Source organism: Heterodontus francisci, chromosome 16 (genome assembly GCF_036365525.1).
Source record: "Heterodontus francisci isolate sHetFra1 chromosome 16, sHetFra1.hap1, whole genome shotgun sequence".
Classification (NCBI taxonomy): domain Eukaryota; kingdom Metazoa; phylum Chordata; class Chondrichthyes; order Heterodontiformes; family Heterodontidae; genus Heterodontus; species Heterodontus francisci.
The window spans coordinates 65,315,141-65,329,020 of record NC_090386.1 but is presented as its reverse complement, the minus strand read 5'-3'; the positions used below and the strand labels follow the sequence as shown (position 1 = coordinate 65,329,020).

The 13,880-nt window shown below is 39.0% G+C and overlaps 1 protein-coding gene across 1 annotated transcript in view; it reads left to right on the top strand.

The window, feature by feature from the left end:
• Positions 1 to 13,575, top strand: part of LOC137378161 (dnaJ homolog subfamily C member 5) — a 75,145-nt gene extending 61,570 nt beyond the window's left edge. Inside the window, exons 3-5 of the mRNA XM_068048301.1 lie at positions 3,852 to 4,065; positions 7,326 to 7,500; positions 12,473 to 13,575. Coding sequence (XP_067904402.1) covers positions 3,852 to 4,065; positions 7,326 to 7,500; positions 12,473 to 12,564 — 481 coding nt within the window. The 3' untranslated portion in view covers positions 12,565 to 13,575. The remainder of the gene's footprint in view (positions 1 to 3,851; positions 4,066 to 7,325; positions 7,501 to 12,472) is intronic.
• The last annotated feature ends 305 nt before the right edge of the window (positions 13,576 to 13,880 follow it).

Here is a 13,880-nt window from a genome sequence, read left to right as displayed (position 1 = left end):
CTTGTTTGGAGCAGTCTCACCTGCGAGGTTTATGGATTCCTCCAAGCTTACCAGACACACAATGGGGGGAATGGAATCATGGCTCTTACATGTTCAATGACTCTCAATGTCTTTTGATCATCGCTATTGGCGTAACCCATCTGGCTAATTGAATCCGGGGGTACTCCCATTGTCTCTCCATGCCACTGTCTTTTAGTATGCAAATGTGCAGCCATGTTTTCTGCCACTGTTCTGTGATCTTTTTAAAACAGGTTATGTTCAATGTCCAGTAACAGTTCAAAAATGATGTTCCATAATGACGAAATTAATATGTTTCATTTTGGCAGGTATGCTTTCCGTCACAAGTATTTCACCTTATTCCACCTCTCTCTTGCCTCTTTCAAATCATTATTCTCTACTGCCCTCCCAAGTACAGTAAATAAATTTCTCATACCTTCACTGCTTTCCACCCTCAGCCTCTGCACCGAATGACTTCTCATCATGCGTGATTTCAATCTCCATCTTAACTCCTCATGCTCTGTCTCCTAAGTTCACTGCTGTCTTGTCTTCCCTAAATCTCGCCATCCATGTAAACTGCACAACCCATAATCATGGCCACCTCCATGGCCTTGCCATCTCGTGTGATCTTGCTAGTCCCATCATTTCAATCACAGATAAGGCCATCTCTGGTCACTTCCTTGTATCACTCACCACCCACGTCCAGCTTTCACGTCCCAATCCTACCTCGTTCTGTACCCATCCCTGGAAGAAAAAGCATTCTCAACTCCCAACAACACTTTCAAAATCCCAACTGTCTAGCCTTTGGCCCTTTGTTGGCCGCAACATTTCTGCCACAACTGATTTGCTCAACCGCACCCTTACCTCCACCTTTGATGCCCTAGTCCCCAATAAAAGCATTACTCTCTCTCGCCCTGGCCATTCCCACAGGTACAGCCCTCATTTCCACTCCCTTCAGTCCAACGGACGCAGATTTGAAAGGATATGGCAGACCACTGGTTTAGCCATCCACTGCCAGATCTGGCTGGACTACAAATGTCATCAGATCTGCTAAAACTGCTCACTATTCCAGAATCATCCTGGAATGCGAAGGTAACCCACAGCTTCTTTTCTCTACTGCAAACTGTCTTGAACCCTTTCCCCTCTCTCCTCCACCTTCATCACCAACAATAAGTGCATGAAGCTCATAAACTTTTTTGTCACAGATCAAAACCATCTGGTCAGCTGCTTCTACCGCGTCCCTCCCTTCCACTAGCCCACCTGGCCAAATTTCCTCATGTGCTCTCCCCTGCCCTAGTCCTGAACTCGCATTTTTCTCTAGTTTCTCTCCTATCTCCCCTCATGCTCTCTCTGAGCTCATCTTGTCCATCTGACTCATCTCCTGCTTCCTTAATCCTATTCCCACTAAACTGGTGGTCACCCAACTTCCCCTCCTGTTCCTCCATGCTAGCCGATCTTGTTAACGGTTCTTTCTCTTCAGGTGTTCTCCCTCTCTCATTTTAAATCTGCTGTCATCACCCCTCTCGTCAAAAAAAAAAAAAACCCTTGATCCTACAGCCCCTCTCCAACCTCCTTTTCCTCTCAAGTCCTTGAACGTGTTGTCACTTCCCAAATCCATTCCCACCTTTCCCAGAACTCCATGTTTGAATCAGGTTTGCACCCCTGCCACAGTACCGGAACAACTATTTATCAAAGTCGCAATTGACATCGAATGTGATTGTCACAAAGGTAAACTTTCCCTCCTTGTCCTTCTTGACCTGTCTGCAGCCTGTGACATGGTTGATCACACCATCATCCTCTTAACGCCTCTCGACTGTCATCCAGCTGAGTGGGACTGCCCTTACCTGGTTCCATTCTTATCTGTCTAATCATGGCCAGAGAATCACTTAAAATGGCTTCTCTTCCATGCTCCTGCACTGCTAGCCTGTGTCTTAACTCTCACCAAGTCCCGTTCACCAATCACCCTGTGTTCGCTGGTCTACATTGGCTCATAGGAACATAGGAAGATAGGAACAGGAGTAGGCCATTCAGCCCCTCGAGCCTGTCCCACCATTCAATGCGATCATGGCTGATCCACGGCCTAACTCCATATACCTGCCTTTGGCCCATATCCCTTGATATCTTTGCTCTGCAAAAATCTATCTATCTCAGATTTAAAATTAACAACTGTTCTAGCTTCAACTGCTGTTTGTGGGAGAGAGTTCCAAACCTCTACCACCCTTTGCGTGAAGAAGTGCTTCCTAACCCCTCTCCTGAATGGTCTGGTCCTAAATTTTAGACTATGCCCCCTAGTTTTAGAATCTCCAACCAGTGGAAATAGTTTATCTTTATCTAGCCTGTCTTTTCCTGTTAATATGTTGAAGACTTCGATCAGATCACCCCTTAACTCCTTGCTCCCAGTCAAGCAATGTCTCGATTTCAAAATTCTCATCCTTATTTTCAAATCCTCCGTGGCCTCACCCTACTCTATCTCTGTAATCTTCAGCCTCACAACCCTCTAAGATATCTGTGCTTCTCTAATTCTGGCCTCTTGAGCATATTGATTTTAATTGCCACCATTGGTGGCTGTGCCTTCAAATTGCCTAGGCCCCAAGCTCTGGAATGCCTTCCCAACATCCCTATGCCTCTCTACTTCGTCTTCCTCATTTAAGACACTCCTTAAAACTTGAAGCTTTTGGTCATCTGACCTAATGTCTCCTTCTGTAGTTGTTGTATTTTGTTTTATAATGCTCCTGCCAAGTGCCTTGGGACATTTTATTATGTTAGAGGCGCTATATAAATATAAGTTGTTGTCAAACGTTAGCCCTGTCGTTTCTGACTCTCAGTATCTTCTGGTCCCCCAATGCTTCAAACTTAAAATTCATATCTATGGCCTCTTCCCTCCCTATTTCTAACTTCAAGCAACTGCATAATCTCCTTTTATCATACAGTGGTGCAGTGGTTAACACCACAGCCTCACCGCTCCAGTGACCTGGGTTCGGTTCTGGGTACTGCCTGTGCGGAGTTTGCAAGTTCTCCCCGTGACCGCGTGGGTTTCTGCCGGGTGCTGCGGTTTCCTCCCACAGCCAAAGACTTGCAGGTTGATGGGTAAATTGGCCATTGTAAATTGCCCCTAGTGTAGGTAGGTGGTAGGAGAATTGAGGGAAGGTGGGGATGTGGTAGGGAATATGGGGTTAATGTAGGATTAGCATAAATGGGTGGTTGTTGGTCGGCACAGACTCGGTGGGCCGAAGGGCCTGTTTCAGTGCTGTATCTCTCTGACTCCTTTTCTTCTGCCCTTTCCCAAGCTCTCCATTTTTCTAACAATAACCTCTTATGCATCCCGTTCCTTCGGCCCACCATTGAAGGCTGTGCTATCAACTGTCTTGACCCCTATGCTCTAGAATTCCCTCCTTAAATCTCTCCTTAAAACACCTCTTTGATCAGGCTTTTGGCCATCCCTTAACATTTCCTCCTTTGGTTCAGTATCCATTTTTACTTGTCGCAATATTTCACAAAGGTGCATATTTCTACATTTAAAAACACTATATGAATGCAAGATGTTTTGTTCCTTTTCATTGTCAGTGGCACAGGACCCTGATTATAACCACAGATACCAGAGGGAAAATATGGAGGTGCTCTGTTGGAGAGTAAATATTTTCAGCATAAACCTTATCAAAAAATATCTACATCACAATGTAAAATTGGCTAGCATTCTGAAGTTAACAGTTCCAAAAAGGATTTTTCACATTATCCATCTGTGGGAATATTGTTAATTTATCATAACTACTGGTACAACTCTCAATGTTCCATTCTTGACCATTCACAAAAGACCACTCTTCTAAATATTTTGTGTATGTTGCCTTTTTATGCAGAAAACTTGCACTGAAATACCATCCGGACAAGAATCCGGATAATCCTGAAGCTTCAGAGAAATTTAAAGAGATAAACAACGCTCATGCAATTCTGACTGATGCAACAAAAAGGAATATCTATGATAAGTATGGCTCATTGGGTCTGTACGTGGCAGAGCAGTTTGGTGAGGAGAATGTAAATACATACTTCGTCCTGTCTAGCTGGTGGGCAAAGGTGAGGATCTCTGATGGTGCTGGAATATTTAGCAACAACGCTAACCATTTCACTTTTAAAAGGACACGTGGACCTAGATTTTGCAGTCAGCAGCAAAGGAACAGCTGCCCACAAAGATTTAGTGGGCTCTCGTGTCCATTTCCTCTATTCCGACATGACTTTGAATTTGGTGCCATCTGTGGCGTAGTGCAAGCAGGCTGATCAGCCAGTCAGGTTGAAGAATTCTCACACAGCAAAGCAGGAAGTAAAAAGGCTTTATAATTCAATTTAAATAATTTTATGAAAAGTAAAATAAAGATTAGGGCATACACATGGGATCAAGGTAGATGCTCAAATATCATAAACTTCAAGAAAGTAAAAAAAAAATACATTTTTTAAATGTTCTTCTGAGGGATTGAGACTCCAACCTGGTTAAAATTAATTTTTCAGGACCAGAGGGGTTGTTCACTAATAATTATGACTTGGTATGTTGTTAAAGACTTAGCTACACAATATTAATTGAAATTCATGACGATTCATTGTAGGGTATCGCTGATAGTAACTTCTGAATTTCCACGTTTAACTTTGCATGTGCATATACCATAAAGTGCTGCCAGTTTTACCAAGAATGACAGTTTCGCTATCATTAGAACTGCAAATTCCAGACCATGGAATTTTACATTTTCAAACATTTTACATTTTCAGAACTACTGACTGATTGATTAAATTGTTGAGATAATTGGATACTCAGGCTTAGGGTCTTGAGCACAAAGTCTAGGCTACACTCCAGTCAGGGTGCTGTCTTTCGGATGAGATGTTAAACCGAGGCCCTTTCTGCCCTCGGGTGAATGTGAAAGATTCCATGGCACTTAATCAAAGAAGAGCAAGCGAGTACTCTTGGCCAATATTTATCCTCAACAAACAGACTGCCTGGTCATTACCACAGTGTTGCTTGTAATAGGTATCATATAAATGCAGGTCCTTTGCTTTTTTCCCCTCTCTTTGCCCTTTCTCTTTCCATGGTCTCTCTGCAATTCCCATAAGTGAGTTTCACATCCCTTTTGAATCAAAAGCTGCAGAATTTCCTTTTTGACCTTCAGAGATCTCATGCCTTCTGCATAATTCTCATTTGTCAGTGTGCTGTACTTTATTTCTCTCCAAGTTCTTTGACGCACAGTATTTATACTAAATTTGGGTTCCAAAGTAAATAAATTAGATTATTGACCAGTTGAGCAAATAAGAGACATAAGGAGAATACTGGTTTTGGTAGAATGACATAAGTAAGTGGCCTGATTGTTGTCATCTAAGCTGAAATCATTCCAAACAGTAGTCAGTATAGACCTTATTTACCACTAGTATATTCAATTCAAATTTTACATTCTGTGATCAACCAAATAGCGTTGTTTACATGTTCCAATCAATATCATGCTGCCTTAATAAAGGAACCTGAAAATTGAGGACAAAGGTCACCTTCCAAGGTTTGACTGGAGCCAGGCAGCCAACTTGAGCCTTCCCTACTTTAGCTTTAAATTTATTCAGAATGCACATTATTCCTATATATTTATGCACCCTGCCAGTCCTGCTCACATGGTTCAAAATGACAAGACAGTGGAATTTTTCAGTTTTATAAGTGCTTTACAGCTTAAAGCACAAAAGCATTCTGGAAATTTGTTTTCTCCCCTTTCCCTCTCCTGTACAGCTCCTAACCCCTTTCTTCTGTCCAATATGTATTTGCAATGATTACATCTTGTTAGGCAAAAATCCCACATTACTTGCACTCCTGAGGAAATCCAGGATTTCAGACAAGGATATCAGACAAGTGAAGTATTTTCTGCTGGCATCCACCAGTTACTTATTAAGTATCTTTATCCAAATGGATTGGCTATCCTTCATTACCAAATGCTTAGCTGAAACTTCCATTCATGACTGAATCCCCTCAATATCTTTTGCAAAGACTCAACCTTGAGATAGCACACAAAATACAAACTTAAGCTGACATGGATATTTTGAATTTATCCATCTTTTACCAAAAAAAAACCTTTTCTGCATAACTTTACACCAATATTTTTATCATTTGACTGCTTCAATATCCTCTTCCTCTCCTGAAGATATGAAGACACTGATCCCTGCTGGGGTACAGTTATATAGGCGCATGTAGCCTTCTGCTGCTTCATCCAAATTCTCATTCTAATCAGAGTTTTGGCAGCCTACTCAATTAAAGGGGTCTTCAAAGCCAGCACCAACAACCAGGCATTTTCTACCAAGGATCACAGGTGCAAGTCAAAATGTCCTTTGCTGATTTTTTTTTTCTCCCTGCCTGAATCCAGTGCCATTAAAGCCAGTTGTGCCGTTGCTGCCACCTCTGGCGAGATTAGCTGTTTATGTAGCTCAGTTATACCAATTCAAATTTACCAATTGAGGCATTAAAGCAGCTGGATTTTACATTTTTGAAATAAATTTAAGGGCTGATATTGAGCATTAAATGCTGCTGGTAAGCAGTCTTTCATATTTACTGCCTCTCTTGGAATCGCTAATGTTTACTGATTTTTAACCATACAATCAAATGTACTTTAAAAACTTGGAAGATAGAGCAAATGTTATTATTAGTGTTCTAGGTGTTAACCAAGTCCTTGGACAGAAATAAATATTTTGATAAATGTCTCAATTTTCTGTAAGAGGCCCTAATTTATGTTGCTGTTAAAATTACACAGAAGGCCCCTACCGAAATGCGGATGTTTAATTCATTATTCTTTCTGCTGCTCTATTAATGTCAGTCAGTCTTTTCTTACTCCACCCCCATGGTGCTATCCATATTAGCTGGTTATTTAATGATCAGGGAAGTTATGTAATCAATTTTGAAATACTTTGCCCTAATTTTTTTTTTCCCCTTTCAATTTCCTGCCTGCTCCTGTTCATTGAGAGAAAAATTAGCAGACGAATATAGCAGTCTGTAGCATATTGCTCAGATTCTTCCCATTCAGTTTCTTCATTCTTTTCTCTCCTCCTTCCACCCACTGTTACCCCACAAATGAAAGAAATGGCAGTATAGGATCTTGAGCATTGAATTTTAATCATTGCCTATCAGTTTCTGAATTTAGGAATGATTTAGATTTGAAGAATGTTATTGATGGTTATTTTGAAAAAATAACTCTGTGCCTTTTTTGTAGAATTCTCCAGAACTTAATACTACTAGAACATTCAATCAGTGATAAGCTTTTATTTTTAAAAACCCTATTAAATTTGACTACCATCTATTAATGACCTTTTTTTTGTAACTGCAGGCTTTGTTTGTCTTCTGCGGAGTGATTACTGGCTGTTACTTCTGCTGTTGCCTCTGCTGCTGCTGTAATTGCTGCTGTGGGAAGTGTAAACCAAAGCCTCCCGAGGGGGAGGAACATGACTATTATGTCTCACCAGAAGATCTGGAGGCACAGCTACAGTCAGACATGGAAAGAGGTAAATCAAACATCTAACTTGCCCTCTGTCAGACACAGTCTTTCTGATGACGAGAAAAACCTTAAAGCAGTATTGTACGAGTGCCAAAACTATTAATCAGTTTAAAACATTTAACTAGTTTCATAATAACTGTAAAAGTATATAGTATTGTAGCCAATTGAGACTTTGGGGAATTAACCAGACCCTCAGTAGAAAAAATACATTTCTTAAATGAATTCATGTCTTTATCAATACCATAAGTTTATCCCAGTTGTGTTGGAAGTCCACCATTAATTTGCAGTTTTGCCATTTATGAATTCTACAAGTCAATTGATAGGATCTGGGAATGCAATGTTTTATTACATGAATGAGTTATTTAGCTGAGCATTTCCAGCATCTGTCACATGGTTCATAGCAGTGCCTCGGATGCCATTGAAGTGATCAGAGTAAAGGTTTTGATTAGATTGATTAGATTAGATTAGAGATACAGCACTGAAACAGGCCCTTCGGCCCACCGAGTCTGTGCCGAACATCAACCACCCATTTATACTAATCCTACACTAATCCCATATTCCTACCAAACATCCCCACCTGTCCCTATATTTCCCTACCACCTACCTATACTAGTGACAATTTATAATGGCCAATTTACTTAGCAACCTGCAAGTCTTTTGGCTTGTGGGAGGAAACCGGAGCACCCGGAGAAAACCCACGCAGACACAGGGAGAACTTGCAAACTCCACACAGGCAGTACCCGGAATCGAACCCGGGTCCCTGGAGCTGTGAGGCTGTGGTGCTAACCACTGTGCCGCCCAAAATTCTTGTTGCAAAAATTCTTTGAAACCAGTTTTAAGAATGACAACAACAACAATTTGCATTTGTACCACAATTTTTAATGTAGAAAAACATCACAGAGGCATAGGAAAATGAGTTCTCTAGTATCTTGGCCAATTTTTTTCTTAAATCAACATAGCCAAAATTATTTAACTGCTGTGGGATCTTGCTGTGTGCAAAATGGCTGCCAAGTTTGCCTATTTAGCAGCAGTGTCAACATTTCAAACTAGTTGTATGAAGTACCTTGGGACATCCTGAGAGATGTGATTGGTGTTATGTAAAAGCATGAACTCTTTTTCAATATGAAACCAAATACTGCCACAATCAAGTTTGACATTTGAATATCCGATTCCCAATCTAGTGAAACTAACTTTTTGTTTAAACTTGCTTGTCATCGCTGAGCAAGGTTTGCCTAGTCTTAATGCAAAATACATTTTTAGATTGCTGATCAGAGGAAGAAAAAAGTGATCCACACCAATCCCACCTATCGATCAGTCAAGGAGCAATGTGAATGATGGCCAATCATTAGTATTCTCTTAGCTGGCAGGCAGTCATGGTGTGGAGGTTGATGGAAGGTGGGAAAATAGTTACAGGTTCATGAATCATAAAGATGACAGCGCAGTTGCAAAGGGGATGCTGAGCTACCCATGTAATGTTCTTTCACTGTTTTTTCCCCAATTTGTAGACTTAGCTATGTGAGAGAATTTCACTATCCGAATCCATTTTAAAAATCCACCAATTAGAAAATAATTATATTAACCACTTCAATTGTTTAATTCACTTGTATAAAAATAACTTCAGGTGTGTGTTTGTTGTGAAATGCTAATTCGAAAGAGTTATTGGTACCATCTGTGAACAAACTGAATTATCTGTGGAGATACTTCCATTCTAAACTCAAGGATGGTTCCACATTCTGTGTATGCCCACATAACTCTAATAATGTGCCTGCCTTAGTGATCCTTCCAAGCCTTTACTTCCAACATTGACAACAGTTGGTTTGTAATAAAAATTATTTGTTAACCCTGTTAATTTTTTTTTTAATAAACAGGAGTCTGATGATTAGTCTGACACTTCATATTTAAATGTTGCTTACCAAGCCCTTTACACCAGCTTTCCATAAAAAGTGTTGATGCTTTCCTATTCCAAATCCAAGCAATATATCTTCTAGAGGTAGTACATTTTAAATATAACTTTGGTGTCCTGTAATTTTACTGGACATAGGAACACAGGCTGAATGGCCTACTCCTGCTTCTATCAAGCCTGCTCCACCATTCAGTTTCGATCATCGATCTATCTGAACGCCACTTTCCCACGTTATCCCCATATCCCTTGATGTCATTAGTGTCTCGATATCGATCAATTTCTGTCCTGAACATGCTCAATAATTGAATTTCTACAGTACTCTGGGGTAGAAAATTCCAAAGATTCACCACCCTCAGAGTGAAGAAATTGCTCCTCCTCTCAGTCTTAAATGGCCTACCCCGTATTCTGAGACTATGTCCCCTGGTTCTAGACTCACCAGACAGGGGAAGCATCTTATCTAAATCCACCCTGTCACGCCCTGTAATCCATGGAGAGAAAATAGGCAACCATTTATTGTAGTTGGTTATTGCCATTTTGAGAGGGGGTGTGTTTTGACAACTGACATTACTGTTGGAGCATTCAAAGAAAGATTTTTTTTAAATTGCAGTAAAAAGGGCAACATAGTTTGATTACAGTGAAGTAACTGTTCTTCTGGTGAAGTTAATTACCAAATTCAATACAGTATAACTTTAGAAAAAGCTGGACAGTTTATTTCTAGAATTTGGTCCATGCTAAGAGATCAAAATAAGCAAGCCCAAGTGTTTTTATTTTTAGCAACCAGCCTTGTGGACTTGGGTTTACTATAATTCAGCAACTCTGTAAATAGTCTTTGCCACGTTCACTGGTATAGCTGTAGTAAAATAAGAGATACTTAGTGTGCCTTGACCTGTAAACTAAGTCACATCCTGGGACTGTAGAAACAGTAAAGCATCAACCTGTATTAAAGGAGTACAGACCATATTTTTATCTAATTGTTTGATCATAAATTTGTGTAAGTGAAGAAAATGAACTTTATAAGCTGTGTTGCACCTTATAAATAGAAACTGGCCATGAGTAATATCAACTTGTAATTGCTGTATAATCAGTACTTTGACTGTAACTATATGTATCAGAGCTGTGGACATGATTTTTGCTAAAATGTTGGTGTAAAAATTTGAACTGACGCTGTAAAATTGCTGACTTCGCTGACACAAACTGCTGGTACTGTGGTGTCTTAATTCTCTTAGCAGTAGATTTATGGTTGGCATAAATAGTTTTTCTAGGTTTCAAATAAATGCCCTGAAATCTAATTCCTCCACTTCTTGGATGTTGGAATTTTAATATTCAGAATATTAATAGTACCCAAATAACTTGCAAGTATCCTATTAAATTTTTCAATAATATAGTGCACCTTTAATACGATGGAACTTGGGACTTGGCAGTGTGCCGTAGTAGTGGTACTTATTTAACTGCATCACATAATAGTGTTCCCACTTTTTGGATTTTAGGAATAGTCAGGGAAGAAGAGAAAATGCTGTTGAAGCTCTTTTTTTTAGATGCTTAAACACCATAATTGAAATGCATAACAAGCTGCCATGGAATATGAAAAATATTCCATTGTTTTCAGCATGTACTTTTTTTTCAAAACGTGTAATCACAGAAAAGTCAGCTCCTAGTTTGAAATGGTGCAAACAGATGGAGAACAATTGGATCAGTGCGTGTCACGGTATTTTAGCAGCTGCTGTCTCTTGAGCAGTCATTCATGAACACTTGAGTCTGGTAGTTAGTGTCATTTTGCATCTGTTACCTGTAAAAGAAATCTTCACAAAAAAAACCTAGTGTATACACCTCACTGGTCATTCATACATCTGGATATGAAGCAGCATTCAGAATCCTGATGAGTATAGAATGGAAAGTCACAATAGTGTACCTGTTTTGAAGTTTCCTTTTTGTTTATAGATGATGCATTTCGTAACATGAGTCTAATTGCGGGTGCGCATTGAAATGTCAAAGAATTCTTCTGATAAATTGGTATCCTTAGGGGCACTTATTTCCACATAGCCGAAAACCAGACTGTTTAAATGTATCAATCACAAAATATGAATTCTGAAGATAACAATTCCCTGAATACAGACTTAAATGACATTTTCCTTTAGTTCTTCAATTTTTTAAGACATTTTAGAGCAGCAATGATCTTGGTGTTGTCGGGAAGTGCTAATTCAGAGGTTGAAATATTATTGCAGTGGGTTAAGCATAATCATGATCTGGAATGTCGACTTGTCAAACAGGCCATGTAGTGTGAAACACAGAATTCATGGCTTTGGAAATTATGCTTCGTTGCCTTGGTTATATAAAAAAAAAATATTGTTTATTATGCATTTAATGCTGTAATCCTATTGTAGTTATCATGGCCCAGATTTTCTTGTAATAGCAAGATTGGTGACATTCACAATAAATTTAGATATCTAGCATGCCTGTCTTGCCCTCAATAACTTCCTCCATATTTTCCTGCATTCTGATTAGAATATTCCACTGTGAACATGAGGGTGAATCAAAAACGACGCACTTTTCCCAGTGATTTGCTGAATACATTCTGCTTTTGTCTCTGCTTTTTCACATAACTGGAGTAGTGCCCTAAGCTGGGCAGGACTCCAGGGTGGACTTGCAAATCATTCAGAGAAGCAGGTACATTCACTATACCTATGTAACTTATACTTTGCCTTTCTGCTGGCAAAATTCTTAGTTTATGCTGGTGCCATGTCCAAATGTAGAAAATGAATTTACTGCCAACAGTCGCAAACTTAACAATTCACCACTGGTGATATCCTTGACTGTTTACCCATAGGAAATCTAAGCTAGTAAAATGTATTTTGACAGTTAACATTGCACTAAATTTAGGTAACAGTAGTTTTGTTTTGTTCTTTGTTTGAAATATATTCAGGTGGCGCTTGAATTTAAAATCTGGGACTCCAAATTAAGCTGCTTTGCAGTGCATGGCACTTGCAAGTATCCCTGAAGAAAATAAAATTTTGGTTGATGCATAAAAGATATAGAAATTGGTTTGTTTATAAAGGTTTATTCTGTTTTCTTCTTCCAGAGGGAGATGGAGCTATTGTGGTACAGCCAACATCGGCCACAGAAACAACCCAGCTGACTAGTGACAGTCACCCCAGCTATCACACCGAATGATTTAACGAAACCAAGTTTGCTCCTGTAATTAAAAATTATATTTAAAATTCATTTCAACACTGGGATAGTTAAAGCTATAGATAGGGAAAGAACTTTCACAAGATCGTCTGCCAAAATGAGAGCAGCCACCAACATTGAGGAGACCACCTTCCTTTTATCTTGCCTTTTTCCACTGTACGTTACGTTCATAATACTGTAGCATACAGTATTGAAAGATGTTCACTTTTTTATTACGTATTGTAAGGTGCATTTGGGCTAATGTCTCATAATTGTTAACTAACAGAAGAACTAGTGCACATAAACAACCAAAATAGATATAGCCAGAAATCCAGTGTCAGATGTGCTGTCCTTTCCTACTATTAGCTTTTGTAGATTATTGCCAATCATGAGTTTTTTTAATGCTTTTTATTTGTTGGGGGGAATGGGTAAATATTGCTAATAACTGTCTTTGCCATTATGACATGTTTTGTGCTCAGGATTCAAGGAATTTTGTTATAATTTGTTCGCAACAGGAATTATATACTATCCATTTGCTTAAAGAAGTTTTTGAAACTTCTAAAATATCAGATGTAGCTCTATATTGAGGCCCAAAGTAATACTGACACCCAAACTTAGTATAATTCAGTGTGGTATTTTGAGATGGTGTCTAACTGCCAGTTTATGATATTCATGTAATGCTAAATTCAGTATCTTTACAGCAAAGTATGGTCTGTTTCAATAGCTCTGCTGCAAACAAACATTCACCCAAGAATGAGAATTGTTTTTAAAAGGAATCTTATTTTTTCAGGGGTTGCAGTAGAAATATTTATCAGGTAGTATCAGTGAGCCAGTGTAACCAATTATGTGAATGTAAGAAGAGCAGATTTGGGACATAGTTTAAGAATAAAGTGTTTACATTTTTAAAAAATTGTAAATGATTAGCTTTTCTGGAAAATGATTCCTACTGCACTTTTTTCCTCTGTGGGTTCCTTGTTTAATTGAAGAAAATAGAAGGCTAAGCAACAAATATAATGCATTTGTACATCTGACATACTTATAATACTGATGTGTTATGGCTGTTAAAAATCCTTTCCCCATTTCTCCTTTTTGTTCTTAAAATGTAGAACTTTTCTTGCCTTTTTGAGTGTGTTTGCTGTCAGGTTAAAAACTAAACTTCCCCAAATATACATGACCCTTGGCAGCAGTATAAATTATTTATCTACCAATTCATCACTTTAGTGTATAAAAGTATTCTAAATTTATTTGATGCAGGACTTGTGAACCTTCCCATATGAAGTGCAAGATAAGTTTTAAAAAACGTTGTCATTTATTATATT